This window comes from Eptatretus burgeri, chromosome 5, assembly GCF_056783735.1.
Source record: "Eptatretus burgeri isolate ZD-2024b chromosome 5, Ebu_testis_v1, whole genome shotgun sequence".
Taxonomy (NCBI): domain Eukaryota; kingdom Metazoa; phylum Chordata; class Myxini; order Myxiniformes; family Myxinidae; genus Eptatretus; species Eptatretus burgeri.
Genome location: NC_140965.1, coordinates 53589680 through 53605286, shown reverse-complemented (window position 1 = coordinate 53605286; position 15607 = coordinate 53589680). Strand labels below are relative to the sequence as shown.

Here is a 15607-nt window from a genome sequence, read left to right as displayed (position 1 = left end):
CTGTTCAAAAATATGCATCGTAAGAACGTATCACTGGAGATCAAAGTGGTTCAACAACGGCCCTAATTAGCGGTCTAATTAGACATTTGAGCCCAAGCATGAAATTGATGGCAAAATATCCCCCGATCTCACATCAGTCAGAATCGACCACATAAGAATGATTTCACTTCGACAGAAACTATTTAAGAAGCCCTTTTCTCAAATTTGCGACCCAATTCAACATTTATTTTAAATATTTCAGCCAAACTTTTAATCCTTGAATAAAAGCTAGCTTTGAACTCCCTAATCAAGAATATGTATCGTAAGAACGTATCACTGCAGACAGAAGTGGGTTCAGGAATTGCCCTAATTAGCATTGTCATTAGACTTTCGAGCCCAAGCATGAAATTGATGGCAAAATATGCCCCGATCTCACATCAGTCAGAATCGACCACGTGAGAACGATTTCATGTCGAACGAAACTATTTCAGAAGTCCTTCTTGCTAATGAGATAACACAGCCTTTTCCTGAACATACATGGCGGCCATTTTTTTTAACAAGAGTATGTTGTTTTTAGAACGTATTCATGCAGACCAAAGGGATTCAAGACCTTCGACGCCTTACATATATCCCAATCTTGTATCAGTCAGGATTCATCACTTACAAATCATTTTGTTATGACCAAAGGTATTGAGAAATGCCAACTTAACAATTTAGCGGTCTGTGGAGCTTATACTTAGAATTGAGAGGAATGCAACACTTCACATCAATGAATGATATTATGAAGAAAACGAAGGATATCTTATGTCTGCCATCTGACTTATAGTCTGTGGTGGCTCATGGAACAGGGCATGGTATAGGCCGGCATGAACACTGTATCAATATCATTGATGATTAAGAGCTTCAAAACAAAAATTGATGATCTTCAAAACATTCCTGCTCTGTCCAACAATTGGCTCCCAATTGTGGCACTCGAGGACTTAGTTGTCATCCAGCGGCTACGAGCACTGAAGTTATTGGTGACGTTCACAATGCCTGTCAGTCAGGAAACTGCATCAGCATCCACAGTTTGTTCCAGTGTTAGATCCACAGGACACCTGGATAAGGAATTATATTATCTATCCTCCTGACTGTGAATGCCCCAGCTTCAAGGATAAAACGGAGACCAGGATGAGATGTATCGATGTTCAGCAAATCCATTTGGTATTTTGACATCCATCTCATGTTATTGTTCTTTTAATAAATTATCTTCTGAGAACTGAAAAAACTCTGAGCGTCTCGTTGAAATTATGCTTCTCAAAAGCATTCAAAAATTCACGAAAGTGGAGGATCTTGAGTGAGCACCAGGATTGAATGCAATCTCTTACATTGACTGAAGTGTTTCCCTGTGACGAAGCCTCTCAATGAGCCTGGGGCCAGTACTCTGCAATCAGTGAGCATTCTCGGACCACCAGACTCTGCCACAAGTTTGTCGATCGCCTTGGAAAAAAAAAGACATTTTGGCATGGAATGCCCCAAACATGATGATTATGTCGTCAAATTCTGGTAACTCAGTAACCTGGATCTGCATCGCCGGTTTCACAATGGTCAGGTCATACAAAATGACTCTATACGCCTGATTACATTCTTTTCAACATGTCTGAGTAATATGCAACGTTTCAGCGACTACATCGAGAGAGGTCAGTGGTTGTTTCATATTCAGCATGTAAATCACAATTTGTTTCAACAAATTATCTACATAATACCAATAGTAATTGAAACTGGCCCACTTGTCTATATTCTCCAGCAACAAGGCATTGCACATCATCAATATATAGTCCATTCTCTGAGCTTCTGGGGATTCAGAGTAGGAAATCTCGGATTCAGAGTATTCAAACACTGACAGCCTTGGTTGCTTTCAAAAAGGCTGGAAGGCGGTCTCCTGGATGTGAAGAGTCCATTTTCTGCCTTTTATTTTAAGGAGACCAGTGTGGTCGGATCATTTGATGCTTGATTGTCAGGGATATATTGTCTAGGGCCGTCCACCTGGTACAGTTTGCCCATTGTGTCATGTAAGGAAACTGCACCAGACAGTGTGTGCATCAACTCATCAAAATCGTCAAAAGCTAGGCCTACGACACAATTCGGTTTAGTTCCCAGTGGGCATTCTCTATCAGAATATACTGTATAATGTGAAAGACCTACTCAGTCTCCAATTGTTCTGCACAGTGATCATTGATGGCATGCCTGAACCTATTGACAACAGTGAGGACCTTCCTCCTGTCAGTCAGGGATTCCACCCTCATAACAAGAGTGATGGGTATCTGGGGTTTGACCCAACCCTTGTTCACGATGAGCAAAGCATCTTGGCTGTGTGAATCAGCCCGCCTCACCACACGCGGCCCGTATGCTCGAGTATCATGACCACCAAAAAGACCTTGTAAAAAGAAGTCACCACATCAGGAGGAACTGCTTCACCTCACATAAGATCGCTCATTTGCACTTGATCAGCTAATTTTGTTTTCTCACTCCTCTTCAGAGCCCGATGGAGCATCAATGCAGTTTTTGTGAGTGCTCCCTCTGTTGATGAACCAAAGCCGTTGACAACCCTTTTAGATTCCAGTGTTATTCCAACGTTATGTACCACAACACCCATTTCCTTGCTCTTCGGTAGGGTCCGGCGATATATCGATACACCGGTTACATCGACATAATTTTCCATATCAATATACCATTATTGGAAATCTGAATATACAGGTGTACCAAAAAAAAATGAGCATGAAAAAAAAAACTGGTAAATTACCAACAAATCGAAGAAAAGTGTTTAAAATGTTTAAATACCGTACATCTACTATAAATGGATGACTTTAGCTGGGTCAGGATTCAAACCTAGGCTAGACAGCTTGGAGGCAAGCGAGTGTGCGCCGGGACATCCAGTTTAACGTCCATCCGAGCTACGGCACACACATTGATGAATCACCCTGCCTACAGCAGACATGCACATTCTCTCGGCTGCTCACTCTGCCAACAATTTGGGTATTACTATACAGAAAGTTGGTTCTATTTCAATACTTTGATTTGCATCATTTTGGTATGTAATAAAAAAAAACTGACAGGTAAATTCATGTTTTCAATTTTGACCAAAAAAATAATAATTGTGAAATAAACGGGCAGACTTAATCTTCTTAAGCTTCCTGAAAATGCTCCGAGTTCTTCACGCTCCCAAATAAACAATATTTGTTCTCAAACGTTATTGTGAAAAGGAAAGTGTTTTAGTTATTGTTATAAAGTTTTCTATCGAAAACTATCACACAAAAGGTGAAAAAAATGTGATCGTTTTGCGTTCTAAATTTCATGCAAACGCATGACGGAAATCGCCTTCAACCAGCATCGAGTGATAACCAAGATAGCGACCGGCAGCTTCACTGGATTGTGAATGGCAATGAGCATCTATATATTCATACTGAAGGACCAATTTTGTGCTCCTCCTAGCGGTCGCGTCACGTTTTTCTCGGTACTGTGACCTGGACTGAAAGAAATTTCGTACCTGTAAGAGTGCATCGCACATAGTGGCAATGGTCAACCTTCAACTCTGAAGCATCTATATATTTATACTGAAGGACCAATTTTGTGCTCCCCTTCGCGGTCATGTCACGTTTTTCTCGGTACTGTGACCTGAGAAGTTTTGACACGGTGTACATCAAAGTAGACACGTGCACAAATCAGGGGACTTCTTCACAAGGAGTAATGTACACCAAAAATGTCATGTACAAGGACGTTTGGTAGGCCTCATTAGGTAAGGCCATGGAGGACATCGACTGGGATCCGGCTCTTACAAGAGCCGCCACTGATTGTCATATTGGGCTCATGGAACGGAATCCGTCTGTTCTATTTACTTGCAAAATCGAAGATTTTTCAAGTACATTGGTCAGTCGATTTTGCTATTCTGTTTGTCTGTCAATCGCCGACAGGTCATAATTTCAAACCGATTGTCATGAAACATTACAAAGTTGTAGAGGTAGTCTCAACTGAGAAGCCAATTGATTTTGAGGTGAAGTTTCAAAAATCGTCATTTTTCATCCGATTGACCTGAAAGTTGAACAGGATTTTCATATCAGCTTCCTGAATTCAACCACTAATAATTATTTTTGAGGTCAACATTGGCCAAAGGTCAACAACTTCAGTGAGATTTCTAAAATCCTCAATTTTAGTTTGATTGATTTAAAATCTGAAGAGAATTTATATTTTAGGTCATTGAATTCAACCACCAATTATTTTTGACATCAACATAGGCCAAAAGGTCAACATAGGATGAATTTCTAAAACTGTCAATTATCATCCAATCAACTTCAAATTTGAAGAGGAATTGCATATTTGGTTATTTAATTCAACCACCAATTATTTTTGAGGTCAAATTTGTTTCATGGATTTTGCAAGTATCTTGATCTGCACGACATCTTGTTCTTGTTTTCATTTCAGTGGTGGTAATCCACATAGTGGACTGAGACAAAAGCCAAGATTGAGTGTGGAGGGGGGGGTGTTTAGAGTGTACCATAAGCTTAATATAATAACATAGATGGATTTGATCCATTCCAAAATAATAAAATATATAAAACATCAAGCATTTTATTATTTTTGAAACGATATTTGCATCAACATTTCCGCACGTAATATTTGGTAATCCACATCGTGGAATGATACAAAAGCCAGGATTAAGGAGGCCGGGGTAAAATGTACCATAAACCAAATTTAATAAGAGATGGATTTAATCCACACCAAAGTAACAAAATATGTGAAGCATGAAGCATTTCATTACTTACAAATTTTTTTGCAGAAACAAGAAAAAAATATTTTAGGAAAAATGTAAAAACATCGAGGGATGAAATCTCAAAAAACAACCGCACAAGGTCGGAAGGACAACACATTACAATGCCAGAATACGACAAGACAATCCTCTTATGAATTACCATCACGACATCTTTTGACATTTTGCTTTTGTTGTGGGATTTTTATAGAAGAAGAACAAGAAGAAGAAGAAGAAGAACAAGAAGAAAAAGAAGAAGAAGAAGTAGAAGAAGAAGAATGACACCATAATGTTACGAATCTGGAAACCTATCGCACACAACATCCAGGTTCCTATAGCTCAGTTATATCGGTAAGTATGTGTTTTATAGATAACTTCCTTTCCCTCGTCTAATGGGTATATAAATGTAAATGCGCTGTGAGTTACTTTGATAGGGTTTTTTCTTTTATTTTTCCTCGTTCCCCTCACTCTGACTGGCGCCATTGTTCTTCGTGCGTTCAACCACGAAAATGGGCAGGGATCCGCATGGCCTTGGCTCGAGACTCCGCCCAGAATGAGAGGGGTGGGCTCCTTGGTCAATCAGGGCCCTCACCACTTCAGATCGAGGCTCCACCCAGAATGAGAGGGGTGGGCTCATTGGCCAATCAGGGACCTCACCACTTCAGATCGAGGCTCCGCCCAGAATGAGAGGGGTGGGCTCATTGGCCAATCAGGGACCTCACCACTTCAGATCGAGGCTCCGCCCAGAATGAGAGGAGTGGGCTCCTTGGTCAATCAGGGACCTCACCACCTCAGATCGAGACTCCGCCCAGAATGAGAGGGGTGGGCTCATTGGCCAATCAGGGACCTCACCACTTCAGATCGAGGCTCCGCCCAGAATGAGAGGGGTGGGCTCCTTGGTCAATCAGGGACCTCACCACCTCAGATCGAGACTCCGCCCAGAATGAGAGTGGTGGGCTCCTTGGCCAATCAGGGACCTCACCACCTCAGAGCGAGGCTCCGCCCAGAATGAGAGGGGTGGGCTCCTTGGCCAATCAGGGACCTCACCACCTTTCGCCGTCTACGTAGCCGGCTTGTATCCAACGTGGAATGTTCTCGCGGCGGATCGCAATCGCGCAGACGCGCGCGTGCGGGCCGGGTGCGAAACGCGCCATGGGACCTTGTACGTGCTGTCGCGAGGACCCGGCGCGGTGGCCAAATTAACCCTTTGCGGCCTTCCAGGCTCGCCACTCGTGTCTTCTGTCTGGATCGATCCGAGTATCAATTCCATGCACGCACTCACGCACACCATGTTACTCACACCATACTGACCTCTCATACACTCCACCACACACTCTGGGACAATCACATCGGGGGCGGGAGTCCGCACAAGGGATCCCGAAGCCTCTACACCCCCCAAACTCCGCATGGGCCCGTTCGCATCACTCACCCGCTCAACCTCGTTCGGCCCGACTGAACCCACCTGGTCGCGATCTGCTTCGAGGGAGCGTATTTTCTCCCTCTGTCCCTTAAGGAGGGCATCCTGATGCTCACACCGGGTCCCGATACATTCCCCATGCTCAACCTCATTGTCCCTTTCTAATCCTACGTGTGTTCTATATATTTGTTTCCCCGTATTTCGTTCACCTTTTCCTGTTCTACCTCCCATGTCTCTGGTGTTCCCTCCTTTGTCTCCTGCGTCTCTCTTTGTGTCTCCATGAATTTTTCCATCGTCCCCTCACGTTCATTAGTTTCTTCCTTTGTGTCTTTTATTATCTGCGTCTCCGTCACCTCTTTTAGTTCTTCCGTCATCCCCTCGTGTCTCACCCAACACGTTTCTCCATTAATTGTGGTGGCGTCTCTCATCAGCCCAACCTCACCCGTCTCCATCGCGGGCCGGACACAATTTGCACTCCCTCTGGTCGGTTCGGTCGCTCCGCCATGTGGTGCCACCATTATGCCCTTCATGCTCACCTGCAGCCTCAACCCCATGCTCTGCATTTCACCCCGGTGTGTTCGCACATTGCCCCTCATGTCATCCATTTTGCACACATTCGCGTCCATTTTGTTTTCCAAATCCTCTTTCAGTGCTCGTGCATGCGTTTTTATTTCGTTCTTCATGTCTATCGTAATGCTTTTCATTATTTCCATGAACTGGTTCATGTCAAGTGACCTCGGCGCAGCCGATCCGCCATGATGGTGTGCGGAACCGGCAGAAGTTGGGGTGGTGGGAACTTTGACGGAGGGGGGGGGTTATACTCCGCCGCCCCCGCGCCCATTGCTACCCCCGAGTTTGGTTGCGGGGGCACATCCCCCCGCATGGGGGTGGTGTCCTGGACCATGGGTTCGTCTAACACTACATCTACCTCTAAACCCACCTGCTTCAGCCCATCTTGGTTTGCCATTTTGCTCGTTGAGAATAAATTTTTTAAATGCTCGTAATTTGGGGGAACGGGAGAGGGGGGGTTGCTCCCAACCCCCTGATTCAAATCCCGTGAATTTCTCCACGGAGGCGGAGGGCCGGATCCCACTCCTGACACCAATTGTTGTGGGGCCGAGTTTTGGTGGCGAGCATGACCGCTTGGTGGAGCAGTAGAGTCGGCTCCACCGAACACCCAGAATTTATAGGTCGTCACCCCGGATAACTCCGGAGCCGACGGGTCGCTTATCGGACCCAAGATCGCCAATAGGTCGACCACGTGGGATAGGGTCAATTGCCAATTTCAATTTACCTAAATACCCACGTCGTCCAAACTACCGGGGAAATTCACCGTCGGCAGGATCTGCGCGATCCGGGCCGTTACCGAGCCGGATCCAAGCCGTACCCTGAGCGGAGATTACTAGATTCCTGCCGGGCCGATTGCACGATTACGGCAGCAATGAGGCCTCCTAGTTCCCGTTCGCATTGTGGCAAACCAATGATAGAAATACAGAAACGAGCTGATACATTTAACAATAGGGTATTTATTAACAATAGGGGGAAGGGAACACACAAAGAGCAGAGTTATCACGACTAAAGCAAGGCAAATAATGTACAAGGAACACAGGCACTTAACAGTTTCTACTTATAGACGGGGCCCAAGGACACACACACACGCAAACACAAATACCCCAAAAGAAGATGGACCTCGAGGTCTTTATTCGAGGTTTCCAGCTCAAGGGAAGATGAGCTGGAAACCAGAGCGATCTTGGACCTGTCCACCTCGTGTGGTCTTCGACGTCCCGGACCGGGGGGACTCGAACCCGCAACCACGATGCCACTCCAAGTACCTGGGAAGGAGGGTGAAGGCCAGACGCCAACTAGCGCGAGCGCGGACAAGGCAGCGAGCGCCAGCAGGCAAGGCCAGGCGATCCGGTAGACCAAAACCAACTCTCTGAAGGACGGATGGACGGGGCAAAAGGCAGAAAAAGACGGGAAAACAAGCCAGGCCCCAAAAAGCTCTCTACCGGCAGAGTCGCGCCGACAATTATCCCTCTCCTCTGTTGGGAGGGCCACGGCTCTCTGTGGCCTCCGTTCAATGGGTGAAGAGTGTGTAGCGTCCCCGCCCTCCTGAAAAGGACCGCCCCTCAAACAGCAAGAGTAACAGTATCCCACACTGGCTTCCCATTGGCCGAATGCCTCGGCTTTGCGCGCACGTCGCTCATTGGGCAAACAGTGACTCATGCCCTTATTTGGCATGGAATTCACACCGCCTGGCACATCGGACTCCACCCACCGGGAGCGTTATGGCGTCAGGATGGAGCGAAGGTGCCGTTGTAGTTGTAAGTGATGTAAAAATGTAAAGAAAACTCTGACTATCAAAATAACTCTGCAGCGCATGAACATTTAATTCCCATGAGACATAGGGGAAAGGGAGCTATCTATCCACATTTACTTATCAAAATAACTGAGCTATGGGGACCTGAATGTTGAGTGCTCATGGCTGCCAGATCCGTAACAATATTTGTGCCATCGGTATATAGGAGAAAAGAAAGCAATTCAGTAGATTCGTGAATGTTGTTGACAAACAAAATAAGCAATAATGGACCAAGTAAAGAACCTTTGGGAACACCACAGGTAACTCGCTTAAACTCTGACAAAGAGGATTTGTAACTAGTACATTGAGAATGATTGCTAAGGTAACTCGAAAACCAGTTACGTGCAACACCCCCGATTCCAGTCGTATTTGATGATTGGATAACAATATTTGATGATTAATAGCGTCGAAACAATATTGAATGATTGTTTTGGATAACAATATTTGATGATTAATAGTGTCAAAATATTTAGATAAGTCAACAAAAACACCAACGGCATGAGAATGATTTTCAAATGCATCGATTATTCTGTTGGTAAGATCAATTAATGCAAAAGACGTTGAGCAACCTGTACGGAATCCAGACTGTGACTGGGAAATAACATTATGTTTGTGAAGGAATTTGAAAAGCTGTGTATAAGCAATTCTCTCCAGTATTTTGGAAAATATTGGAAGAACTGATATGGTCCTTTAACTTGTCAGTTCTCCTTTGTCCCCACTTTTGAAAACTGGTGTAATCTTTGCGAGTTTAAATTTGCAAGGAAAAATGCCTTTGTTTAAAGATAAGTTGAAAACATAACAACAGCTTAATCATGTGCACAAAAACTGATTTAATTACTTTCTGACTCAGCTCATCTAAACCAGGCGCCTTACTATGTTTGAATGAACAAACAATATCACAGACTTCCACTTCAGTTGTGGGGTAAAAATATAGAGAATTCAAATAAGGTTGGGAGGTGGGGTGGGGGAGGGTGAAGGGCACTTATCCAACGAAAATATTCTAGTTTTGTATTTTTAATGAATTTTCTGAAATTTGTAGAATTTTTTTTTTCACTTGGAAGTTGTGGACTACAATGTGTAAATAAAGGTGGGGAAAAAAATTCTGATTTAATGCAATTTAATTCCAGGATATAAGACAACAAAAGGTGAAACTTATGAATCGGGGGTGCAGACTTTCTATCGGCACTGGATATATATTTATTCCAAACACAAACATAAGTGCAGATGAAGTTGTTGCATACCTCATGGAAGGAAGGTGCCTCATTACCACATCCAGACCCTGTATGGCTTCGAAGGGGATCTGACCAAGGCGACCAGACAAGGCTTCGTGCAGTAGGTGCAGGCTCACGTTTGCCACCCACTTAATAGATACCTTGAAAACCCTTTCCTTGCCCTCACCAGGCAAAGTAACCTCCAGTTCCACCTGCATTCACATCAACATAAATATCAAAAGTCAAAAAATTCTTGTGTTTGAAGTTCAAAAAAGGATAATCACATACCCGTTGAATAACGACATGCATGTTCTGGACAACCACACCCATTTTGTGGCAAATCAAAAGTGAGCGATAGTAAAAAGATAAAGCAGCTATTTGCAGACACTGATGACCACTACAGCCCCGCTCGCAACAGATAGCATGCCGTCTGTGGTCCACAATGGATCCGGGGTGGTAGCTGGGAAAATTACTGCAAGGACAAACATCCGGTGATGTGGAGTCACTGCAATTTGCAGGAGACAGGATGATGTGGCAAACAAACATCCTCTTAGTGAGGATCCATGCAGGAACAGCTAGTGGGCACAGGGTTTCGAGTACAATAACAGAAAAGGGGTTGCAAAATAGGTGGAGATTAGACGAGCCCTGTTTTTTTTATGATTTTCAGATGCACACACACGCACGCACGCACACCCAATTTGATTTTGTAGGATATATGTACAGTATACCTACAGGCAAAATATATGAGCTTGGCATGTTATGGTATACCACAGAACCATTTCAAGTTGTACCTTTTGCAGCATTAATCACCAGCCTCTGTCACGTGGATTGCTTACATGGAGTAATCTGCAATTAATAATTATCCTCATTTTCATTAAAAAAAATTGAAGCCAAAAAATGTTTGCTCTCCATATATGTGGTGGCTATTCGGATGACAGTAAACCCTCGTTTTCCATGGGCGGTTACATTTCCTCTCACCGATAAAAATTCAAGTGTCAGGAACTGGAGAGTTTACCGAAATTGCCCTTGTTCGCGGTGCAAAACCAGAGCATTCCCGACATTCTGTTTTCTGTGCATTTATTTACTTGGTGGATACTGGGGTGTGTTCAGTTATCAAGCAGCTTGCTAGTGCTTGCCAAGCCAGATGTTCCTCATCAATAGTTTTGAATGGAGTGCTTGTGGCAACTACAAGAAACATTGGAACTGAATACACCCGTAGACTCGTTAATGCCATGTCTGCTCATGCAATGATGCCGCACAACCTCCTCTCGACCAAGCTTAGTCAAAACCTCCAATTTCCAAGTCAGAAACATCACTTTCCTAGACTTGTTTTGCATTTAATTCACTACCAGCAACAGTTTTCCTCTTGGAGGCCATGGTTAAATTTCACCAAAGACAATAATAATCAAAAACAAAGGAATTGATTTTTTGATTACGCAGGACATTATTACACTGAAGGTAGTGTTGACAAGGAGATAGGTACAGTACAGTACAGTACTGGACATGCCTGTGTGTGTCTCAGTTACCACCTACACCGCAGCAACTCCCTGATTTATAATTACATTTGTAAAATCGAAACTGTGGTAAAGTTGCAGAGGTCAAATATTTTGGTCTAATTGGATAAACCCAGAGGCCATGAACATATAATTAGGGGCAGTGTACAGATGAACATTGGAGGGGATAAACTCAGATATAATTTAGCAACTAAATTAGCACCATGTGAACAGGGGATTAGGATTAGCTAATAAACAATAATGAGTTCGGCTTTAATGATAAATCCCTGGGAGAGGTTAAAATTGGTGATGGTCTCTTGTGTTCTCTTAGAGACCCCTAAACTAACATTTCCGACTTGGACTTTGGCAAATTACTTATATTTGCGCAATTTTAATTGGGTCTTTTCCGTAAGCACTTGCATAATGTATGCACAACATTACGTCATGTTGTAAAACTATGCCACATTTGCACATCTCCTTTCTGTTTGCAAATCGTGACCAACATACTTCTTCTCCATTAATTTGGCATTTCTTCTTGTTCAAAAATGTTTCTGAACAGCTGTAGGTATCCCATCTGGCCCAACTACCTGACCATTCTTCATTCTTGCTAATTATCTCCCTACCTCTTCCTTCTGGATGGTTCCTGTTATCCCTTGCTTTGCAGCAGAGCAGATTCCACTCTGAATTATTGGGTTCTCCTCATTGAGAAGTTTCTCAAATACTGTATGTTTTCCATCTCTTCTTTATCTCCACATCATCATCTCAGCACAGTGTTGACCTCATTTTTGATCAGTCTTGTCTGGGAGATATCTTTTGATGCACTGTCTGGCTTTTGCAATTCCAAAGATGTTCTTCTGTTCTTCCTCTGTATTCAAATAATCACACATTCGTCTGAAAGCTTGCATCTTTGCCACAACTTTCTTTGCTTTATTATTTGCTATCGTATACTCATCTCGACTCTGTTGGTTAATGACCTCATCCCACTTCTTTTGCATTTCCTTTTTCTCTAGAATTGCCTACTGTACTTCCCTATCCCACGATCAGCTCTCATGGCCTTATTGATTTCTTGTAGTCATACCCAAGATATGTTCTCCAGGCTTCTTGGAAATCTCCCACTCAGCACTCCCCTTTCATACTTTCACTGCTCTGATCTCTCTTAAGACTCGTTCAGTAAACACCTCCCAATGATCCTTGTCTCCAAGTTTCCAGCACCTTATCTTTGGTGTTCACTGTTGCTCAAATAGTTTTACTCCCTTGATAACCAATCGAAGAGTAATATTCGATGCTAGGGTGTAACTAAATCATGAGGTATGACCTTGCAGTCTTTGGCCTCCTTCCACTTACAGCTTTTGCACAAAATGTAATCCTTCTGTGAAGCTTTACCTCCACTCTTACAGTGCCTTCAGAAAGTATTCACACCCCTTGATTTTTGTCACATTTTGTTGTGTTACAGCCTGATTTGAAGATGGATTTAATTTAATTTTTGTCACCAATCTACCCAATATACCCAATAATGACAAACTGAAAACGTGTTTTTCGAAATTTTTACAAATCAATTATAAATGAAAAGCTGAAATGTCTTGTGTCAAGAAGTATTGAACTCCCTGAGTCAATACTTTGTAGAAGCGCCTTTGGCAGCCATTACAGCTTCGAGTCTTCTTGGATGTGTTTGTATCAGCTTTGCACATCTGGATTTGGGGATTTTCTCCCATTCCTTCTTACAGATTTGCTCAAGCTCTGTCAAGTTGGATGGGGAAGTTAGTCGGGTCAATTTATGACAAACAACCACCAAACCCACAACAAATTGCAACAAAAGGTTTTTCAGTGGTTTTCATTCCTACTGGATATACTGATCAAAAGAAAAAAAGTCCACCAAAATCTGACATCCGGAAATGGGTTAAAACAGTCATTTTCAAGATGGCTGCCACCGGCTTTAAAATAACTAAAACAGCTATAACTTCTTCAATAATGGTGATAAAAACATAATTGTTGGTTCTGGTCCATGGTTTTAATGGATCAGCAATCCACTGATGTCAATAAAATTTAGATCTGATCAGAATTTAACCAGAAATCCAAGATGGCGGAAAAAAATGAAGGGCGTAAAATCAATAAATTGTCTCTATATAATCAAACCTCTGATAGGCAATCACCCAACATTTATCAAATTATAACAAAAGGGTTTTCAGTCTTCTCTTACCAGTAATTATATGTGATGTATTACATGTCAGGGGAATGTCCCTGGCTCTGATTGAGTAGCCTATCCCTTTCTTCGAATGCTCTTTCCCTGAATGTTTTGTTTTCTGTGTTTCAGATTTGAAGAATGAGTGCTCCTGAGATGCACGAAGATCGGTGTTCAATTTGCAAGGGGAGGCTTGAGGATGGAAGTGACGTTGTGCAAATTCGTCAGAAGGACGCTGATGGCATCAATGCAGCCAGTGTTCAGAGAGGTGACGATGTTTATGTGGCGGCTGGATGCAAGGTACACATAGACTGTCGTAAACGGTATATAAATTAACATGACATCCTGAATCAAAAGAAGAAACAAGAACCATCCAAACCATCCAGGAAGCGAAGTTCACGTGTGTTGACCGGGCCTTTCAACAGCAAATCTGACTTCTTGTTCTGTGGGACCACAGTTGACCTTGGAAGTTTTGACTGCAGTCATGTCAAGACTGACGACTTTGCCAAAACCATTCTGGAGTGCTGTGAGAATCGGTCCGATGATTGGTCATTCACAGTGAAAGGGCGGATTGAGTACTATGGTGGAGATCTTCATGCAGCTGACTGCATATATCATCATCAGTGCAGTGTCCATTTCTGCACTGGGCGTGATGTACCAGTGCACTTCCGGAGTGGACCAGATTCAACAAGTAGGAAATCTGGACGTCCGATAGATAGTGATCAAGAGCAGGCATTCTCCAGAACGTGTTCATATCTTGAGATGAATGATGAGGAACAGATGACTGCTTTGTACCTTCGTGGCAAAATGGAAGTTTCTTATGGATGAAAATTATCTTCCATACACCAACTATTATCTGAAGAAGAAAATGAAGGAAAGATATGGGGACTCCATTTATATTGCTGAAGGAGAGGGCGTAAATGACAGTTACATTCAGGGAGAAAACATCACACATACTCCGGTCATTCTACAAAGAAGCACAGCGAGAAGGAGATGAAGAGGCACAAAAGAAGGCCATAATTGAGACGGCAGCAAGGCTGATCAAGAGTGATATCAAGAACGGTGTACCATCTGTTACTGATCACTACCTAAAATCAGAAGAACTTGAACTTGACTCTGCACTAGCATTCCTTCCAGATACACTTCGAAATATGTTGAATAGTCTGTTCGTTGGAAAAAAACACGCAACGTAAAGTGGCTAGTATTGGACAAGCCATTGTACAAGCAGTGAGACCTCGGGCTGTCATTGCACCACTCCAGATTGGTCTCGCTGTGCAGGTCCATCACATATATCGGTCAAAATTCCTTGTGGAAACCCTGTGTAATATGGGGTACGGCTCGTCATATGGTAAAGTACCGCGGTTTGAAAAGAATGCGGAAAGCTGTGTCACACCCGATTTGCTAATTGAAGAAACAGGCGTATTTGACCTATCAGTGTTGTTTGCCGGTGACAATGTAGATCACAACATAATCACCCTTGATGGCAAAGGTACCTTTCTTGGAATGGGCATGATAGCTGCATTGACTCCTGGTAGAAAATCAAGTCATCTTGTGACAAGGCAAAAGATTTCAGAATTGAACATTGTACGGATGTCAAAAATTGATATCAAAGAATATGGCTTTGCAACCAATGTTCTTCGCAACATCAAGTTCCGAGACCTCCCAGATCTCCGAGTCTGTGACATGAGAGTTGAGATGTTCTGGGAGCTATCCTTCCATTTCAAGCAGACTGTACCAGGCTGGCAGGGGATGATGCACATCCTTCACCGAGGACAGACACATCCTGGCGCATCCTCCGTTCTGTATTTGCCAATGATTGATATGTATCCAGGCGACAAGGCTTGCATTCTGTCCACTTTGAACTTCCTGTCAAACATGGCCATCAGACACCATGACGCTCCTGTGATGACGTTTGATCAACCGCTGTACTGGAAAGCTGCCGAGATAATCAGTGCTGCACCAGAGAATAGCCATTTGAAGGGAATCGTGCTTAGGCTGGGTACATTGAACACGTTCATGAATGTGCTTGGAGCAATAGGCACGTTGATGGTGGGAACAGGACTCAAAAACATCCTGGAACTGGTGTACGGTGAAAATGCTGTAGTTCATATGATGTCCGGAAAATCTGTTCAGAGGGCATTCTGAGGCCATCTACTGGTGAGCAAGTGTCTACAACAAATTATTGT

The 15607-nt window shown here is 43.3% G+C and overlaps 1 protein-coding gene across 3 annotated transcripts in view; it reads right to left on the bottom strand.

Annotated features, from left to right (window-relative positions):
- Window positions 1-15607, bottom strand: part of LOC147026445 (protein argonaute-2-like) — a 222418-nt gene that overhangs the window by 63787 nt on the left and 143024 nt on the right. For all 3 annotated transcript variants that reach the window (XM_085881866.1, XM_085881865.1, XM_085881864.1), the window contains exon 4: window positions 9780-9961. In XM_085881866.1, coding sequence (XP_085737992.1) covers window positions 9780-9961 — 182 coding nt within the window. The remainder of the gene's footprint in view (window positions 1-9779; window positions 9962-15607) is intronic.